The 21,521-nt window shown below is 29.6% G+C and overlaps 1 protein-coding gene across 7 annotated transcripts in view; it reads right to left on the bottom strand.

Moving 5' to 3' along the window:
• LOC129915428 (uncharacterized) overlaps window positions 1-21,521 on the bottom strand; it is an 83,160-nt gene that overhangs the window by 7,200 nt on the left and 54,439 nt on the right. For all 7 annotated transcript variants that reach the window (XR_008772302.1, XR_008772303.1, XM_055994956.1 and 4 more), the window contains 5 exons: window positions 10,987-11,215; window positions 10,459-10,913; window positions 6,618-6,736; window positions 6,282-6,502; window positions 5,773-6,209 (listed from right to left, as the gene is read on the bottom strand). Coding sequence is in view for 5 of the 7 variants with exons in the window: in XM_055994956.1 (XP_055850931.1) it covers window positions 5,773-6,209; window positions 6,282-6,502; window positions 6,618-6,736; window positions 10,459-10,913; window positions 10,987-11,215 (1,461 nt within the window). In the remaining 2 variants the exon portion in view is untranslated. The remainder of the gene's footprint in view (window positions 1-5,772; window positions 6,210-6,281; window positions 6,503-6,617; window positions 6,737-10,458; window positions 10,914-10,986; window positions 11,216-21,521) is intronic.

The following is a 21,521-nucleotide window of genomic DNA, read 5'->3' as shown; positions in this document are numbered from 1 at the left end:
ATTTTTAACTATATTATATTGATATAAAAAATCTTTATAACTTTATTTATACATAAGTAAATTACATAATCATAATCAATAATACAATTAATCTCTGGCTACCAGGGTTTAAAGCTAAATCAATAAATAAAAACAAATTGTTACCCTCATGAAACTTGATTTTGAAATAAGAACCAACTATCAAAAGAGTCTTTACCAAAATATGGTGGAAGGGTAATTTTTTGCCGGAGAGAGAGAAGGTTAAAAAAAACAGGACACATGTTTTAAGTTATTTTTTGATGCTGAATGTAATGACATCAAAACCCATCCGATTTAACGCAAGTATGATTGTTTTTTTTTTTTTTGTCTACAAACGGTAGAATTCCGAACCGAATCCCATTTGAAAAAAACTTGATACACTGATGGACTTGAAAATGGAAGTTTTAGATGAAGCAGGGGAAAAAGAATCCATAAAGTTTTTAAAAATATTTTGGGTTGAAGGGTGTTTTTTTTTTTTTTTTGGGAAATATAGAATAAGTCCGATAAAATCAATGGTATAAATGGTAAGCTTAGAAAGTTTTTGAGAGTTGAAATTCAGCAAATATAACATTTTTTAAAGTTGGAAGCAAGAGTAAACAAATATCAAAGAGTGTTTTTATGATTGAAAAAAAAAAAAAAAATTGATAGGCCACCTTAATGAAATTTGATAGAAACGTAACATTTGGAGAAAAAAAGAGGTTGTCTGTAAAGCCGGTTTACGGACGATGATTTAACGTAATAACGTCGGAAGAAAACAGGTTGGGTGCTTTTGTAATGAGTCAATTGAAGCGTTTATATATTTCAAACAATCATAATTTACAAGAGAAAGATACATTTTTTCTATTCTCATTATATTATTTTTTTTATTTTAAAAGCTTACAAAAAAAATTATACCATAAAAAAACCAAATATTTTTTCTAAAACCATTTTTAAATTTTTACAATGCGCAAAAAGTATTAAAATAATTTATTAAAAACAATCATTTCATATGAAAAAATTGAAAAAAATCACTTCCATCACCCAAAAATCCATTTTTTTGATATAACAACCTATAATAAATTGTATACCACCTGAAACCGAATTGCTTCAGCTCAAAATATAAATATATCTATCATGTCTATTAGACATCTACAAAAAGAACTAGAATTTTTTGAACTCGATCAATTTTCATCAAAAAAAAAAAAAAAAAATATAATTTTATCTTCTCACGCTATTGAATCAATTTTTTTCAATGACAACCTAAAAAAAAATTACATCATGTGAAAGCTCATTATTTCACCTTTCATATGACGTTTCAATCTTATTTCTGCGATGCCTAGAAAAAAAGTTAGAATTTTTTAAAGCCAACCATGTCGAAATTCCAAACTGAGATTACGGTACTTTCTACACTGGTGGCTGTTCACGATCAACAGATCTCCGGAGGTATTTTGAGATATCTAGCAAGTTTTTTTATTTAAAATTGTGTAGTTTGTAGTGAATGCACAGTGTGTCCAAAAAAAATAATTTTTGTCCAAAATATGTAATGAAATAGGCGACACAGAATCCCATTTCGGTGCCATGAAGTTAGGCACAGTGAAATAAGACTAACTAAAAAATAATTGCTTTTATTAAATCTACTTTTTAAAGGACATACAAACCAAATCTCAACAGTTTGCTTTATTTCACTTTCATTAATGAAATATGTAAACCAATGTATTTTGAAAAAAAAAATTGCTAAAGTGTTCGCATCTCTTAAGATGTTTAAAATATTCCACACCTCAAAATTGATTCTCCTGTAGGTAAAATTGATTTTCCGTTACATGTTTGGAGCTTGGGGGTTGTGGAAATTAAATATATGTGTGAATAACTCTTTCCATTTACAAAATGTGGGTTTCATTTGTTTTTGTCATTCATTTGTCCACGTTGTTTGCGTAATTGTTCCCCAAATCATGTATTCTTATAACTACATATGAAGCTTTGAATTAATTCCTTTTTTAAGTAAATTTTTATTTTGCTAAAAAAAACTTATGTCAAACGCAAATTTTGAAAATAAAAACGTTCAAAACGGATAAATACAAAATTCGATCTTAGATTATTACCTACTTTCTTAAGGACATATTTTTAACTTATGGCTGTTTAAGAGACTAATAATTGAAAACAATCGGATAAACGTGTAATAACACCAACTTGTCCCCATCTCTCTACCAAAGTGAAATAAGGTCAACTGTGAAAAATTGAGTTTATTTTATGTTAAAATGCTTTATAAATTTATTTTGGTAGAGAAGATAGAAATATTTAATTGTTTGTAGTAGATTATCGTTTTCATAGGTAGTCTATCACCTCTAAAAGAACGCAGCAAATATTTTGATTGAATTTTGGTGTTAGACAGTCACCAGTGGCGTACGTTGAGTTGTGGGGGCCCCGCGACGCCCCGGGGCCCCCGACCGACCTCAGGGCCCCCACTGGAGACAATGCAGAGAAGGAAACTGTTAGCATAAATTGAGTTACGAAGTAAATTGAAATGTATTTGAATCACTTCGGATACAAGGGAGACAAATTATGTCGTGTAGTGTAATGTATAATGCATTGGTAGCTACACAATATACATATGTATATTGATCTGATAAAAAATTATAATTTTATCTAAGGATGGATTACTAGATATGACTTTATACGGCCCCAAAAAATATGACTTCGGGGATCCACAAATATTATATGAAAAATAATTTTTCAGGAACCCTTTAGTTGAAAGGCAATCAAATATTAATTTGGGGGCCTCAAAATCTTTTAGATACTAAGGAGAACAAAAATATTCATCAAATTTTCTAATGACATCACAAATATTATTTGAGGAACCTGAAAAGCTATTACTTCAGTGGTTCAAAACAACCAAATGGAAAATTAAATATCAATTTAGGGGCCTCTAAGCACTTAATTTTGAGGCCCCAAAAACAATTTCCCAGGGGCCCCAAAAGAAATAAACTATGTTTGATGATGGAAAATCAAATGTGAACACATTACTTCAGAACAGAGGCCCCAAGAACTATCAATTCTAAGCTTCCAAAAATTTTATTTTAGGGGCCGCTAAATATCTAGAACAAGTTTTTACTACTTTTATGATAGAAATTTTAAGTAAGTATAGCAAAGTGCGTTACGAACATATTAATACATTAAAATAAACCTAAAAATAAATAAGCCATACAAAAAAAATGTATGGCGTATACGTACTTTTTTTGTATCTAAGGGGCCCCCAAATATCAAAGGGGCCCCAAAATTAAGTCTTGTCCCGGGGCACACTGGGGAAATTTGTATGGGAGTGCGGAAAAAATTAAATAAAAACTGAACCACTGAATAGATTTGGATGAAATTTTCAGGGATGACAGTTTTCGTCGTAAGAAATTATTATTATTCATTTCCGCCCACTGCCACGCCCTTTTAAAAAAAATTGTGAGAGTAATAAAGAATTCCGATTCTCAATTTACTTGTACTTATAGCATTTTTTTAAAATTTTTTTGTATTATTGGAACCACCTCACCGATTTATTAAATGGAAAAGAATAACTCATAGTAGTACTGTTGTCGAGGTCCACGTCCACGCAAAATAAAAAACCCAAATTATAGTTAAAAATTATTAAAAAAAAAAACACACTTTTTTCATTTTTTTATACAAATTTTTCAAAAGTTTATTCTTTTAAGAGAGCCATTTTTTCCTCAATTAAATGACTCTGATTCTTCTTAATAAAGGAATGGGTCAGATGATCTGTATTTTTCAATAATAATTTCAATTTAAATCTTGAGACATTCCATTAGATTTCTGCTTAGATCTTCGCATGAAATGCTTAAAATTCCCATTATTAATAAAATGTATAATAATAAGACGCATAATCCCTTTTCACTCGTTTTTATTTTGAATAGTTTTCAATATATTATGTACATACATTTCAGTTACATATAACGAAAATTAATTTTTCTGAGCCAAGTTCAAAAAATCGAATGTAATTTTATTGTAGTAGATTTGTAAAAAAATGTGTTACGAATTAATTTTATTTTCTCTATTTGTCTTTTCGGATAAGAATTTCAAGCTTGCAGCCAAAAAAACAAAAATCTGACAAAAAGGAGATTTTTTACTTTTCAATTTTCTCGAAAACTAGAAGGCATAGAAACATATGGTTTTCAGTGTTTGGTAAGGAATTAATTAAGGCAGTGTTCTTCATTATTCAAATTGAATTCAAATCCCCAGCCTTGTCAAAAATAGTATTGGATATGTTTTTTTAAATTTTTTTTTCAAAATTTTGACTTTGAAATCGATTATTTCAAAAACAATTCACTTAAAGAACTTAATTTAAAAGTTCAAATTAAGCCTAATATTTTGGCTTTTAAAAAAAGTGTCATTTATAACTGTAAGTATTACCATTGATTTTTAATATTTTTTTGTTATTTTAAGTAATTTTTAAGAAAATGATTTTTGCGACCAAATGAAGTTTTCAATTACCAATAAAAAACGCAGTGGCACCTGGTGGCACCCAAATTTGGTCTTCATCGAAAGGGAATTTCATAAGGAAAAAATTTTTAATAGTCTCTAACTGTAGGCAAGTGTAGCTAAAATTATATATACAAAAATATGAAAAAATCAAGCCATATTTTTCTCTTTTCTTTAAATAATTATATAAAATAATTAACATCTTTAAAATTAATAATTTCTTCGATTTACAATAGACAAACGATGGCTTCTTTACGGAATAATAAAAATGTATGAGTCGGCTCAAGCTAAAAAAAATTACACAGCTTTAATTTGAGGGTATTTTCACTTCGTTTTTTATACTTTCAACAACTTGTCCCTTTACAAAGCTCTAAAAAGTAAACTACAAGTCCGATTTTAGTAATTCTTTCTGATTTTGATTCAGATTTTATTCTAGAATTTAGAAATACTATTGAAATATTCTCCGAGGAACATTAAATTTTGGACTTTTTTCCGCAAAATCCCCAGTGTGCGACGCGTCGCCCCGCTTGCCCCAAGGGAGTGTACGCCCCTGACAGTCACAGTTTTATCACTTTGTAAATTTATTTTGACATTCCGTAATCGATAGAAGAATTATCAAAATACACTCGGTTAAGAGGTTTTTTTTAATCAACAGCTCATAAAACGCTCAGTTTTACTGTGACATTTGTCATGTGTTCTATATTGTAGGTTTTAAATTCTCCAGAATTACCTGAAGTATATTTCTTTGTTTAAATAAATCAACCTTCAAGCTTCTTTTCTATAAAAGCGAACATCTTCAACTGGATTTCTTAAGAAAATTTAAAAAAGAATGAAAGGTAACCCAAAAACGATTTTTTTCTTGTAATGGGATCCCAAATATTTTTTGAAAAGCATGCAGAAAAGAAGAATTGAATTAAGAATTTTTCAGGCTATATGTAGGTAGCGGTTGATGGTTGTCTTTGTCTAAGCTTGCCAATTGAATCCAATTCATATTGATTACATCTTTTTCCAGGAACAATTTGTGGAAACGAAAAGTGCTTGAGATTTCATTCGGGAGATAATAAATGGAAAGAAGGTTGATTGAGTTTAGTTCATGGAAGGTCATACCGCATAAGGTCATTTTAGAAACCTGTTAACCTGAAAACTACCTAATATTCAATACATAAATTTTTGTTAACAAATTGGTATGTTTTTTTCGAGATGTCTTTGAGAACCAATTGAGAAATTCCGAGAAGAAATTGTCTTCCGCATAGCTGAAATTTTGTAAACTAAATGCATCAATAACCACAACTTTACCTGCATATTCCATGTCCGTGGCCTCTGCAATTGATGCTGAGTACTTTGGGCCTGGCTGCTCTGATGGGGTGACGGTGGTTGATTAGTTATTTTCAAATTCGCACTCGTTGATGCAACAGTCAATTGGGTGTTGCCCTGCTTCGTCTGTTGCATAATTTGGCTAATGAGATCTAGTTGCTGCCTGGTGAGTCCTTCACTAGCAGCAATTGATTTTACTGAAGAAGCATTCGACGATGGTGAAGAAGCAGGTGAAGACGTCACTGAATAACATTGCGAAGATGAAGAATTAGCTTGTGTCGATGATGACACAACTGATACATTTACAGCTGACGAGGATTGTTTAACAGAGCTGTTGCTATTGCTGCCACTGCCATCGTCACCGCCCCCCATAGTTGTGTACTGAATACAGTTTGCTCCGTGGGGTGAACTTGCGTCTCCTTTGAAAGAAAAAAAAGGAAATCATTAATATAACTTTTCTAAGAATGAAAGTAAGGTGTTTTTAACTTTACCACTGGCAGTTGCTGGTGACAAACTTAGTCCTGTTGGCGGTCCTGTTGACGGCGATAGGGATGATGATTGATTCTGTGGGGTAGTTGCAGCCGCCGCCAGTCCACTATGGTGGTTCTCAGTGTGTCGTCTCAATGATCTTGCGTCACAATATGACTTGCCACAACCTTCAGCCTTGCATTCGTATGGTTTCTTATTTCTATGAGTCATCATATGACCATTTCTAATTTATTATTAGACAACAATAAAAGAAAAAAATTTTTGATTATTAATTTGGCATGAATTTTGAGTTCAGCACGTGGCGCATCAATGCAATATAATTGTTTGTGTGTACTCACAAATGGTCCTGTCTTTTGAACGCTTTTGAACACATCACACAGACATACTTTCTCTCATCGCTATGCGTTAATTTGTGCTTGGCCAAGGCAGATGCATTTCCGAATACTTTACTGCAAACCTGAAAATGCAAATAGTTGAAAGATAAAATTGATGGATTGGACTGGACGGTTGATGGGCGCGCGAGAACGTTTTTGCAAAATTGTGCAATGCTTTTTTTCGTATACGTAAAACGTACATATTGCCACTATTTTTGGCTCAATATTTTTGTTTGAACTTTTAAAAATATTTTATCTGCAATGTATTTATGTAACGTCTATACCTCTGCGTCAATTGTATAAGGTTTTTATGAAAATCTATAAGATGAGGAGGAGGAGGAGGGGGCGACTTTGATGAGTATTTTGCTTTGAGTTCGTTGAACATTCACACGGAATCATATAATTATTTTTTTTTACTTATTTTTGAGTAAAGTAATAAAAGTCGAAAGAAATAATAACACAGATGTGGAAAAATATACTTAATAGTGTGTTTGATTGCGAGATATTTTGTAAACAGTCGACAAAGTCATTAAATTTTGTAGGACAACAACGTAAGTAATGCGCAATTAATGGACCTCTACTACAAACACTAAAAATTCGATGATAAAAATGAGATTTATAGTTGGAAAATTGTTGATTTAGCTAAGGACAATTAAAGTGAATCAGAAATAAATATTTGAGTATGAACATTTGGCATATTTTTTAATGGTCTTACACGTGTTTTGAACGAATAGTTTCGGATTAAGCTGTAAACTTATGGACGCCACAGCATTTATTGTTTTTAAACATTTATTATAACAGAATTTATGCAATGATTGAAGATTTACAAAATATAAAGTTTAAAATTAAAGAGCACTCTGAATAGTGTAAACAATAAATATTTCACAGTCGAAAAATTGGCACTTTCCTTAATATGTTTTCTGGCATTAAAACTAATATCGAAAAATAGTTGAGGAACTAAAGATTTTTAGGAGAAGACCTCTTTCAGAGCTCTAGTAAATTTGACTCTCTAACCTTCGCCTAATCGGATGTAAACTTTATCCTAAAAAGGATTGCACAAGAAGTAGTAAAATTTCTTATAATCATCAAGAAATACTACTTTCAAACTGATGCTACTTTCATTCACTAACAACTTTATTTTCAAGTATAGGTCAATATCCGTAAATAAGAATTTAAAAAGTTCTTCAAGAAATTATTCTCGGAATGAGCGCATGCTTTACTGAAATTTCTAGTCCGGTGTCAGCTAAGAGCCCTAAAAGCAATTGCTTCACCGCATTTCATAGTAGGTATATATCGTCGGCACAAAGCCAAAACTACGAATCTGAAAAATTGTGGTATTTATAAAAACGGCTTCAAATCATGGAAAATCATGCAAACTCATGTAAAATTGTACAACGGACATTGATATTTTAGGCTGCTAGGCAACAGATGGAGGATTGGGGTCGACGCAGTGAACAGAGGGACCGATAACAAGTTAAATGACGCAGTTGAAAGCAGCGTAAATCAATTTCAACCCTAAATAAGAACAAGTTTTTGGCGCTAACATGTGATTTCTGCTACTTTGTAATTATCAGATAATGTATTGTTAAAACGAAAGAACTTTCTTCAAAAAATCAGCACACAAAAAATACAAGTAAAAAAAAACGTGAAATCTACAAAAACTGATATCTGAAACTTTGTTCCCTTCTATTTTTTGGTAAAATATGATAATATGAGTAAATGTGAAGGAGCCTTGTAATGAATAAATGTTTTGATTTTTACAAACTTTAATATTTAACGTTTGATGCTTTGATTACACGAATCACAGGACGGCGGAATTCCTTTATTTTATAATCAAAATGTAAGTCGTGCAAAAAATCCATACATTTTCTTTTGGTCACCCGTGAACGTTCCTGCGAACCTTCGTATTGAAAAAAAGTGAGAGTTTTGCTTCACGACGTGAAAAAGTTCACGTGCAAAATGTACGGAAATCTCTTTCACTTGTGAATCTACTCCTTTTACATATTTTTTACGAACAAAATTAATTTGAAAATTGAAAACAAAACAAAATACCAGACTTTATGGGGAAGAAGATAAATGAACTAAAAAAACACTCATATTTACCAAACCAACCTTTCTTTGAAACGCAATATCTTTTGAAACTATTGCACCTAACAAAAATCATCCCTCAAGAGTTTATTTACTAAAAACATCAAAAGCAGTGATTTTGTGGCAACTCAGTATTTTTATGAGTAAAAATTCCATGCACTAAACGACAGCATACCTACAATTTTTTATTTATTTATTAATAAAATCATTTGTTGTTGAAGAGTCAAAAATGTTTAAGTTAACAAAAAAATTTCTTTGTAAACCACAACAATTGAATACTTTGTTTATCCTTAGTAATCATTTGTTGTTGTTTATAGTGCAGGCTTTATACTGCGTTACTAATAAAACACGGCTAAAGTTTATTAAACAAATTTGCAATATTTTACTATAACTTCGTTTTTAAGAGAAAAAAAAATCAAATTTTGAATTTTTACCAAGTTTAAAAATATTCACAGTTCAAAAATAATATGTACGCAATTATAATAATATAAAATGTAATGAAAAACAAGCGGCTTATGGAACGAAATACAGCAAGTATGATTTTTTTTAGAACTAAAAACAAGGTGTTTGGGAAGATTTTTGGGATCAAATGATTCTACTAAAACAAAAATAAAAACCAATAACGTAAAATTCTAACAAAAAAAACTGTTCAATCTAGATTTTTGAAATTATTTTTATAATCAAAATTTTGAGTTTGTAAATTAATTTTTGCAAAATTTTGCTGAAACATACCTACTAATGGACTTTTTTTCTTAAGCTCCAATATACTTTGTTCAGAAAATAACATGATTTTTAAAAGATTATTTTAAAATTCGATGCTCTACAATATTTATGATCACAACAGATTATGTAACTTTCCTAAGCACTGAGAAAGATACCAGGAATTAGGTAAAAAAACGTTAAAAAAATGAACATTAACTTTGAGAAAAAAAGTTAAAAATATTTCTTACAACTCTGATCTAACAACTTTTTCGTTTAAAGAAATAATATCGGATATAAAGACCTAAACGCAAACAAGTTAAAATGGTGGATTTCGACATGAAGTGGATGGCGCCCTAAAAAATGGAACATAAGCAATATAAAGTTGAAACGGGAAGGGGATTGTTATAATAATCTTTTTTATCAAAAAACAAAACCGACTTCCATGGATCAAAACTGGGTTTTATGGTTTTTCTAATAGTTCCTATAGCTATAACTGAACGAAAAAAAAAAATGGGACCACATTGCATCCACCAGCTTTCCAATACAAAAAGAATTATCAAAATTGGTTAACTCAGTCCAAAGTTATGAGGTAACAAACATAAAAAAAAACATTAAAAAAAAAAATACAGGCGAATTGAAAACCTCCTCCTTTTTGGAAGTCGGTAAAAAATGACTTACACTAGAACAAAAAATTTAAAATAACGGAAACACTTACAATGTCCTGCCTTATTTTTTTGCTAAAAATGTTTTCAGATAGTTAATTTTCCAACGTTTGGAAAATTTATGCTAATCTAAACTTTTGCCAAATCCTTCAAAATATTTATGTACAAAATGGTCATTACTACTACTAAAGACTAGCGCACAAACTTTTTATTTGCTTCTAATTGCTTTCAAACACATTTAATATAATCAATGACACACAGTTTGATAGGTATTTACCTGCTGCATCAACAAATTATCACAAACAATCACCAAATAAACAAAAAAAAAAAAAAAAAAATCATTTGAATTTTACCTGACATTGTTGGGGTCCATGTCGTGTGGGGGATGATGTTTTGGGTCTTTGTTTCTTTACAATCGGTGGATTAGATCCAGGAACTGATACATTTGATATACTCTCATTACTGCTACTACTACAACTGCTATTACTGGTTGTACTACAATTACTGCTACTGCCACTGCTTCCACTACTACTACCACCAGTAATGCTGATTATCTGTCCACTAATCGGACTATTCAGCGATATATTACTGCTACAGCTAATAAGGCTGTTATTGTTGAAGGTCTTACTGTTGTTATTGCTGTTGCTACTGTTGCTATTGCTGCTCTTGCCACCATTGCTATTGTTATTATTATTATTTGGGGTACTGCTGATTGCTGAACCGATATCATTGAGTTTACTACCATCCACATTCTCCAAAGTAATGGCACTAATCATTGTGTTATTACTATTTGAGTTATTATTAAGGGCTGCAAAGGATACACAAAGGATTTATTCCAAAATACTTTGTCTATTATAATTGAATTGTTATAAAATACTTACAGGCGGTTTGTAGCGAACCTAGAACATCGGCTAGCATGTCCGGATCGGGATAACCAATTGTGAGGGCATTGTCTAAAGATGAATAACCATCGACCGATGAGGAATCTGACGAATGAATAGCTTCTCTTAATTGCAATGTAACTGATCCTTCTGCACCCATAGAGGCACTACACATCAAAACTCTGGGTGGCGAGAGTCCAGCCAATGGCAAATGAAGGCCACTTTGAACCTACATTTCAAATAGAAACAAAAAATAGACAAAATACAAACACACAACCAGAGATTGTAAATTAATTAAATTTCACATGTAAGATAGTTTGTAGTTTTTACATCTAAAATAAATGAAAAATAAAAAAAAAAACAGAATTTTTTTTTTCTGAAAATAAAATCTAATTTTGTTTATTTTCAAATAGGAGAGGGGTAGTATATAGACTCTGTATATTTTTTCATAGGAAAAATTTGCAAAAAAAATAATAAAATAAAAACTAGTTGTATAGTAACATGGATGTTTTGCATTAATTAAAGTGAAATTTCATTAGTGTTGAAACATGTGTGTGCCTGTGCAACGAGCATAATCTCGAGAAGCAAACATATATTCCGAGATATACGGATTCGGGGCACCCTTCAACTGGGGTATATATGATTGCGTCCGTCAGATACAAGAACATGAAAATAATAAAACACTTTTTCGTATTTGCTAACTAAATAAAACAGAAACAACCAACAAAAAAAAAAAAAGAAAAACAAAATGTTTTGCAAAAAAAAAAAATAGTTGAAACATTCCTTGAATGCAATTTTGATAGTTTATTGGAGAATCTGTAGTAGATATCTATGAAAAACTACAAAACAAATAAAAGAGGTAGTGAAACATAAAAGTTAAAAAGGATACCTATAAATTAATTATTTTTGCTGCTGTTTTTTGGAAATGGGTATGTGTTCCTTGTTAGTTTTTCACAAACAAAATTTACTGTCCATTTTCAAAATTCTTTTATTCTTTAATTTTTTTTTTTTACTTCCATTTGGAATAAGAACTTAAATCATATCTACAATTAAGGCTTTCAATATTTCACCACTTTATGCATGAAATTTCGAATAAAAGTATTGTAGAAAAAGTTATTGGAAATTGTCAATAAAAAAAAAGTTACTCATACGCCCCAGTGACCACTGATTTTAAGGAATTCAAATTGATGGACAAAAATTGTGTTTAATAGAATTGGTGGAAAGGAGATAAATTCTTTTATTGAATTAAATGTTGGTGAGAATTTCAGTAATGCAAGAAATTGGTTGGTACATTTCGAGTTAAATAAAAAGTAAGAGGAGGTTGAAAGAAATTTAATTCAGTGTTTAATGAGTTTATAGTGAAGAATCCCTTTTTCCAGCTTTAACAAGGTAGGTATTTATTTATTTGGTTTCATACAAGAAGTGTGAAAACAGCAACCACCAGCAACCACCATACTCAAATGTTTGAAAAATTCAAGCTATGTCGGGTTACCGAGTACTTCAGTTTTAAGAGATGTAACCAGACATTTTCTAAATAAAGCTACATTCTGATGTTTATTACTTGATCAAATATAATACATTTCGGCAGAAAAATAAGTGTTTTTTTGCTTTTTCTTAGCAATTGAACAGGGTTGCCGAGTACTTATTTGTATTTTAGAGATGAAAATTTTTAGATTGAAAAAAGGGTCAGCTATAAACACTTTTTGTTAAATACAAAATTGTAGAGTTTTTCCTCCTTGAAGCACAAAAACATCTTCCAACCAAATTCACCATTTCGAAAAAATGTTGGAAAAGTTAAAATTTTGAAATACAATGTAAAAATCTATGAGTCACTAATTTCAAAACTCCCAGAAAACATTCCAGGTAAAACTATCAAATACCTAATGACTGAAATATAAAAATATCGTAAACTCTGATAACTAAACTTAAAATTCAAGGACTATTTTAAAATTTTATGTTTAGAAACCAGTAAATATTATTTTTATTTTTAAAATTATTCGTTCTCATACAAAAATGATTCATCCTTAGTATTAATTATTTATTTGATTTAGAGCCAATTTTTCAATCTTCTAATAAACAGTCAGTTAACTGTTCGACGAATAAACTTATTAGGCTCATAAACAATCAGATAAAAATATTGAATTTTTCAATCAAGAATAATTTATTCTACAGAATAACGAAAAAAAATTGTCAAATTCAAAAATATTTAAAATTAAACGTCATTTTTATACATGATTGTTTTTGTTTTCTTGTTGTCCACTGTATTTTTTTCAAAATTCTTTCAAAACAGCTTTGACAACTGACACAATATTTTTATTGAGATTATTCCTTAGAATAATTTTATTCGTCTCTGAAAGAAGCAGATATATTTATTCTTAGGAATAAGCTATATCTGCCTGTTGAAAAATTGATTTTTTCTCTATCCTTAGGAATAAGTACTAACTGACTGTTTAACTGACTATTGAAAAATTGGCCCTTAATACCTCAATTATTTTTAAGTTTATTGTTCAAACATGCGTATACTTATATTTTAAGACAATTTCTCGTGTTTGGGTTTAACGAACTAAATTTAAATGGAATGCCAATTTCAGAGACTTTAATGTTTAGAATAGATTAATTAAGTGATCACAGGTGCGACACCTTCCACCTACACACAGGCAAAGTCATCTTAAAATCTTTATGAAGTATGAACATATAGTTTTATGAGCAAAAAAACATGCTGATGCAGACTGATGAATAGTTTGTTATTTCGTCTTACTCGCCAGATGTTTTTGTTTGGCCATCATCACATTGACGAAAACCGCACATAAATCATAGAATTTTTCAAAACCAAAAAGGTGGTTTTTATCTGCAAAGGAGGAAAACCATGTTTTTTTGTAGCATGTGTGATTATTTGTGCTTGACGTTGATAGTTACAGTTTTTTAGTAGTTAAATAAAACTAAACTTTTGTTTTGTTGCCTAATATAATTTTGAGAGGTTTTTGTTTCAGAATAGAAATTGTGTATTGAAATTGATGTGCATTTTGGAAAATTATTTTTAATCAGGAAATAATGGAAAACCTTATTTTTATGTTTAACGGATGAGAATTATTATATTAACAAACCAGACACATTCATAAAAATAACTTTATTTTATATCCAGGTCTGACATAGGCAGTGTAAAGAAATAATGTCCCCGAGAACTTAGTCCACTGAGGGCCTTAGTTCTAACTCAGCGGGAACCAAATCAATTTTACTAAAGTGTACTTTATTGAAATGGAAGCTGGGCATCTAATTTCGAAATAAAGTAGTGTGTTTTGTATTCTTACTGAATGTGAAATTTAGATCCTATTTTCACCAACAAAAAGTTAAAAAAAAAGAAAAAAATCGAATGATTTTTTATTTTATTTTTACTTGCTCTATAGAACAAGAATGGGCTTCGCGTATAAAAAATTTTGATGTTATAATCAAGAAGATGTTTTAAAAAAAATGGTTTTCTGTTTTTGCATTCATCTGTACATCGAGCTAGGGACTAAACGGATTGATGGGTTAGATTGAAACTGGTGCGATTTCGAAGACAAATTTTTTTATTTTTTAATATCTACTTTTAAGCTGATAACTCAGCTGCTCCCGAATAGCCATTCCAATTTTTTTTAAATCTACTTTTTGAATTTTTTATGCCAATCATTTGTGACTCGTTTGTGACAGCATTAAAAAGTTTTGTGACTCGCTGGTTTTTAGTTATTAACATATTTAAAAAAAAGTGTGGTGAAATTTAATTAGTTTTTCTTATTTTTCTCGAAAACTAAGTTGTCACAAACGACTTTATTGATATATTCAGGTCACAAAAGATTTCTAATCGAATGAATATAAAAAAAAAACTATACTACTTCAGTTTTGAAAAAAAAAATGGCTTACTTTCACTTTTTTTTTAATTTGTTAAAAACTAAAAAACTAGCGAGTCACTAAACTTTTTATTACTGTCACAAACGAATCACAATTAGCATTCAAAAATTCAAAAAGTTGATTTAAAAAAAATTGGAATATCTATCTGGGAGCAGGTAGATAACTCCCATATGACTTTTCGAAATATTGCAACTTTTTAGAAAACGATTTTGATTAAATTTGATGTAGGTAGTTTGATAAGTGATGTTTTCAATGTTCCTAAACAAAATCGGATAGCGGAAATATAGCGTTTCCGTTTTTTTTTTTTGCGAAAATTGACATATTTTTAGTTAATCTCGTCAAAGACTGAACCAATTTGTTGTTTCACTCCAGTTTTGTTTTAATGCTAATGTTGCTAGAATTGTTTTTTGTTTCGATAAAATTAATAACTAATTCGAAATTTTCGTAGTGCCCCACCCGTGGAAAAAAAATTTCCAATCCATGGCTCCTTTTTTATGGATAGCCATTTTTCTATTGAGGAAACTAAAGAAAATAAATAAAAATTTGAAATATATTCGCAGAAACTACTTTACTTTTAATGGAGTTGGCATATTTTCTATGAACAGTTTAATAAATAGACAAATTCTACTCTTGGTGTTATAAAAGTCTGAGTAAATTCTGTACAATAATTACGGACAGTTTATTATTAAATTATTGCTAAACTTTAAAATCGAAAATAGAGACATATAACTAATACTCTCTAATTGAGCGTATATATAGTTTCATTAATTCAAAACAAAATCCAAGAAAAACATTCCATTCATTATATCCATGATTCATGATATAAATCACACTTCCGGGAAATAAAAATTTCGCACAAGGATTAAAATCCTTCGGGATTCCTGTTAAGGCAAACTTAAATCCGTTATTGTGTTCATTGAAATAAATGATGCTTTTGTTTATTTGTTTATAGTATTTTCTTGGTTAATCGAAAATTATTACAACATTAATCATTTTCAAATTGCTTTAAGTAATTCTCTCAATCCACCATAATATTAAAAAATTTTTTTTTTTCAAAATTTAAAATTCTTAAATTAAATCTAGAAATTTATCAAAACACAAAAAAAAAACAAGTATAAAATATAGGTACATAAAGTTTGTAGTGTACTTATGTATGTTTATGTAGGCCACTACCGGCTATCCTTTGGCTACAAACATGAATCATGTGCATGTCCCTGCCAGACAAACAGACCAAAAAAAATAAAAAAAAAATAGAAAATAGTACAAACAAATATTTTACAATGGCGGCGGCGGAACTAGAATGTTGGCACTTTGCTAGATGAAAAATTGAAAGTTTTGTCTCTCGGTTCTTCGTTTTCATTCTTTGTTGTTGTTGTTGTACCTAGTTGCTGTTCATTTCTTTTCACTGATTTTGAATTTGAATGCATACCGAAAGATAGGTTTGGTTTATTTTTTTTTTATTTTTGCATATTTTTTTTGCCTTCGTTGTTTTCTAATTTTTCATTTTTGTTTGTCTTTTGTAATTCGGTTAGAATACACACATATTTATATGTTGGTATGTCGACATACAAACATACAACATTGAGAGTGAATATTATGCTTAATTCAATACAAAAATGTGTGGCGTTAATATCTACGAGCAAAATACGAGGATATACCTACGAGAAAACGCAGATTTACATGGCATCGTGAGCCGAAAACTGACTGACTTTCGATGGTTTTTGCCAAAATTTAAATTGGCTTTAGGAATTTTTGTTTCTTCTTTTTTTTTTTTTTTGTTGCTTTATTTTCTTGCATAAAAGTAACGAGGAGGAATTCTTTTTGGCAGAGAGTGGTTGGTTAGATTTGTTTCTTTATGCCTTTAGGTATATATACCTTGCTACACAACCTCCATACACACAATAAATTTATGTATGAAGAGCAGCTACAACAGCGATAAGCTCCTTGTACATCATGTTTTTTCATTTTTTTTGTTTTTCTTTTGTATACTCATACCTACCTCAAAAGCAGGAAGTAAGATTTCGACATGACATTTGACTGTTTGAATAATGGATACAATTTGAATTTTATCAATTTTTTTTTCTGTTCATGTTGGAGTTTAAGTAAATAAAAAAAAAAAATATATATAACAGAAAAGCTTTAGGAGGGATTTAAGGGATGTTGAATTCCTTAAATCGATATTGCGAGATATATTAAAATATAAGGTTTTTGAAAATGTTAGAATTTTGAAACACAATAATGCGTGGAATGAAGGTATATGACAAGAACAAGCCAAGTAAATATGATGTTGAGGATAATACAAGAAAAAAAAAAAATAAATAAATCTTATAATTCTTCAAAGGACGTTTTTCATTTGATTTGAAACAAAAATGTTTTACTTGACAATATCAAATAACACGAAAAATTGAAGAATGTCATAAATTTTACTAACGGCTATGTTTAGTACTAGGTATTCATTTTTTTTTTAATTCAGGTTCTTAGAGGATTATTCGTTAACTAATCTTTATAACACTTAAATTGAAATTAGTTTGGTGAAACGAATTCGTCGTTCAATTAGAAATAAACACAAAAATAGATCATTGTATGAGCAAAACAAGCTAATAACTACCAGATTAACAAACGAAAACATAAATTTAAAAAGCTTTAAGAAATGTATTGAAAAAACGTTGAAAATAAGGATATTTTAACAAAAGTGGCATAAAGGTGCCACTAACTTACAGAAACATTCAAATCAAACCGTTCAATTCAATAGGTACCATTACATTGAAAACATTAATATGAATAAACATCAAGAAGGAAGAAAGCAAAAATTAAAATGAACGACTGGGGTTGCACGTACTTGCTCTTATGATTAAAGAAACTTTTATGTTAAAGCTTTTTATTCAAGAAAATTATTAAAAATTAGATAGTTTTCAAGAAATAAAAAAAAAAAAAATAAAAAATTAAATCTGTTTTTATAATTAATTAAACAGCGTTTTAAATGAAATTAAAAGGAATTTTTAGAAAATTTTTTTCGAAAATCGTTGGAATCGTTTTTTAAATAAAATGCACGACTGGGGTCGCACGTACTTGCTCTTGCAGTTCAAAGCACTTTTATGTTAGTCTACTTGTAGATTTTAAAAGCTGCCTCTAAATTAAAAAAAAAAAGATATTGGGGAGGAGCCGACATTTAGGGCAAAATTTTGTAAAATGAAAAAATTTTTTTTTGTTATTTGACTTTTTTGAGAAAAAATAAAAATGCAGTTTTATTTCCACTGCTTTAAATATTACGTATACAAACAAAGTTTAATCAAAATCGTTAGAGCCGTTTTCGAGAAATTTGCAATATCGTATTTTTTTGTATGGGAGGTATACGTTCTATACGAGATAGAAAAAAACAAAAAAAAACCAACTTTCAGAATTCCATAAAAATCATCTGTACCAAATTTGAAGAAAATCCGTCCACCCGTTTAGGCTGTGGAAATGTGTACAGATGGACGCACAACCGCACAACCGCACAGACGCACGGACGGAATTGCGAGACCCACTTTTTCGGAATTCTCCATCATCGTAATGTTGGTTTTGATTAAAACCTCAATTTTTTTTTTTCGACACGAAACCAATACTTGCCCTATAGAGCAAGTAAAAAATAAATTTTTATATATGTACAAATTTTCTAACATTTTTCAAGAAAAAGGTGGTAGGCCATTTTGAAGAAATAATTAAATTACATATAAAAACGAAATTTCAAAATTTTTCACAAACGCGTTATCAAAAAATTGATTTTTCAAAAGAAAATTTGAAATATTTTATTAAATCCAAAATTGTGTTTTTTGAAAATTTTCTAAAATTTGTTTGCTTTTTAGAAAGCAAAAAACCCATTGTATGGCAGGTACCGTTAATAACGGTGTAAAAAAAAATTTTTTTATTTCAAAAGTTGGCTCTTAGGTACTATACACAAAAAATTTTAATTAAAATCGTAAGAGCTGTTTTCGAAAAAAAATTTGCTTTTCTATTTCCGTTATATGGCAGGTACCGTTAGTTTTGGTCTTAAAAAAAAACCAATTTAACCTCTAGGGAATCACCCAAGACTGTTAACTATAAAGTTTGAAGAGAATCGCTCTAGTAGATTTAGTACATTCCATTAAGTTTTTAATAACATTGGAAATGCTTAAAAACAAGAATTTTAAAAATTCACCTGAAAGTAAAAACAAAATAGATTAAATTGTTTAATTATTTGTTTTGAAACATTTTGGGTGTCATTATGATGATAGAAAGCTTTCAAAGAATTACGACACCGCTAAATGAATTGGACAGTATATCAATTTTCGCCTATATGTACTGGATTTAAATCTTTGTAGACCTTGAGTCGACAACATTAATTTGAGCTAAATTTCCAATAAATAACCAAAAATTGAGACCTTATTTTCAAATTTTTTAATATATCGAATTTAGATAGAGGTCTTCCAGTCAATTTTCAATCGATTTACATAAAGAAATACCTCGTTTGGTTTGGAAATAAATAATATTACATATATTAGAATATAATATTGAAAACAATATGTTGTTGTTAAAACAAAAGTTGGGTAAATGTTAGTTGAAATTGGTAAAAAATTTAACTAAAATTTATTGAAATGGAAAAAAACCGTCAGCCGAAAGGGTTTGTTTTGGTTACTCCACGCGTGAGGTACAGGTACAAATTGTTTTAAATTGACCTTTTAAATGTAGAAAATACACTGTGTGACAATTAAAATTTACGCGGGCGGAGACCTATCACTTTTGTAAAGTTTGTCACATTGATCAAATAAAAAAACTATAAAAGCTAGTGAAGTCATGGGTCCAATTCTGGTTCAAAATCCGAAACGAAAAATATATTGAATAATCATTTTTATCAAAAGAAAAAAAAAAATAATATTTCTGGGATCGATATTTGGATTTATGGTATTCTCATGGATTTTATACTCAGAACTGGATGAAAATGAAATTGGACCGCACTGCAGGCACTGGCTTTCGAATACAAAAAAGAATTATGAAAATTGGTTTACCCAGTCCAAAGTTATGAGGTTACAAACATAAAAAAAATACAATTTCTTGCTCTAAGAACAAACCAATGACGATCAAAGAATCGCAACACGCAACCTGGTGCACGTGACCTAAAATGAACTTACTCCGATGAATTTTTGAACCATCAGTATTTTAAGAAAACATAAAAACCCCTTAAGTGAAGCAACAAGAAAAAAGTCGTATATGTTTACTGTAAGTACAAGTACAGTACAGCCATGCAGTTATTAGCCTAAAAATGCTCAACTAAAATTAATCCAACTAATTCTCTACCTCAAACCCTACACTTTAAAGAAAAAAGTATTTCATAATGAGCTACTTAAGCCAAAATTGAACTATTTCCAAAATTGATGAGTTTAGTAGGTAAAACTTACAAGTTTTTGAAATTTTGTTCAAACACCTAAAATATGGTGTTCTCGAAACACTAAATTAAAAAAGAACACTGAATCATAATTCTGTTTCTAATTTATACATATTTAACTTAATATCAAGTTTAACGATGAAAACATTATAAAACATCAAAAGAAAAATTGATTACTCATCGAAGTTATAACAACTTGTCATACAACTTGTCCACACTTAAAAACTATTTGATCAAACTAATTTATCAAATTATATTAATATGATGAAGGATTTTCAAAAGCATCCGCACGTTCACATATTAATCCACCCGGTGTGTGACTTATATTTTTTAACAACCAATTTAAACATTAATTTCACCATAAACTAATGGCCTCTTTCAAGGTCACCTAATAAAAAAACTAAAACTGTCATTTCTTGGTTGGCAAAACAATTTAAATACATTTTTTTTTTGTGAAAGAACTTTTTGATAGAATTTTATTCATCTCCTCTTTAGCCTACGAAAATCGAAATTGTTTCATAAACTTCTACACAATATCTATTCACTCGAGATAGAATGCCATATAGCAGCTTTATAGGCTTCAATAGGAGCTAAGAGCATTTTGTTGATGAATAATGCTAGAAAATGAAAATACATTTTTTTTTCGAACGACCAAACGGACATACACGGACGCGGAGGCGTAACAATGCAAAGTGGCGGAACCGTCGACATTTTGTTTTTAAGTGATTTTACAGAAAAAAATAAAAAAAAAATTCTATTGGATTGGTTTTTTTTTTGTCTCGCTTAAAAATGATTTCAGTTTTTTTCTATGAATCCAAATCAAATAAAAAAACTATAGATACACTCGACTCGTGTATTTATGTGGAAAGGAATATTAAAGTTTATTTATCTTTTTATTTTAAATGTTAATGAAAATATTTTAGGTTCATAAAAACATGCGTGGGGGGTGCGCCACTTGGATAAAACGGCAAACAAGACACGATGCGAGCGAGCTCACAAAAAAATAAAACACAATTCAATTTGGTTAATTATAAACTCAATTATAAATTTTTACAACGCTATATATGATGATCGATGATATTTATAGCCAAGTTAGAATATTTTTCAATAATTTATTATAGGAAAAAAAAAAAACGTTTATTTTTATAGAAAAATAGTTTGTTGAATTATTTAAGGCATATAATTGAAATATTATTTCCGTCGCTGTATCTGTAGATATAATATTATATGGTATTAAACAGACTTTTAT

The sequence above is a fragment of the Episyrphus balteatus genome, chromosome 3 (genome assembly GCF_945859705.1).
Source record: "Episyrphus balteatus chromosome 3, idEpiBalt1.1, whole genome shotgun sequence".
NCBI lineage: Eukaryota > Metazoa > Arthropoda > Insecta > Diptera > Syrphidae > Episyrphus > Episyrphus balteatus.
Note: the sequence above shows the minus strand (reverse complement) of the source record. Positions and strands in the feature narration are given on the sequence as shown.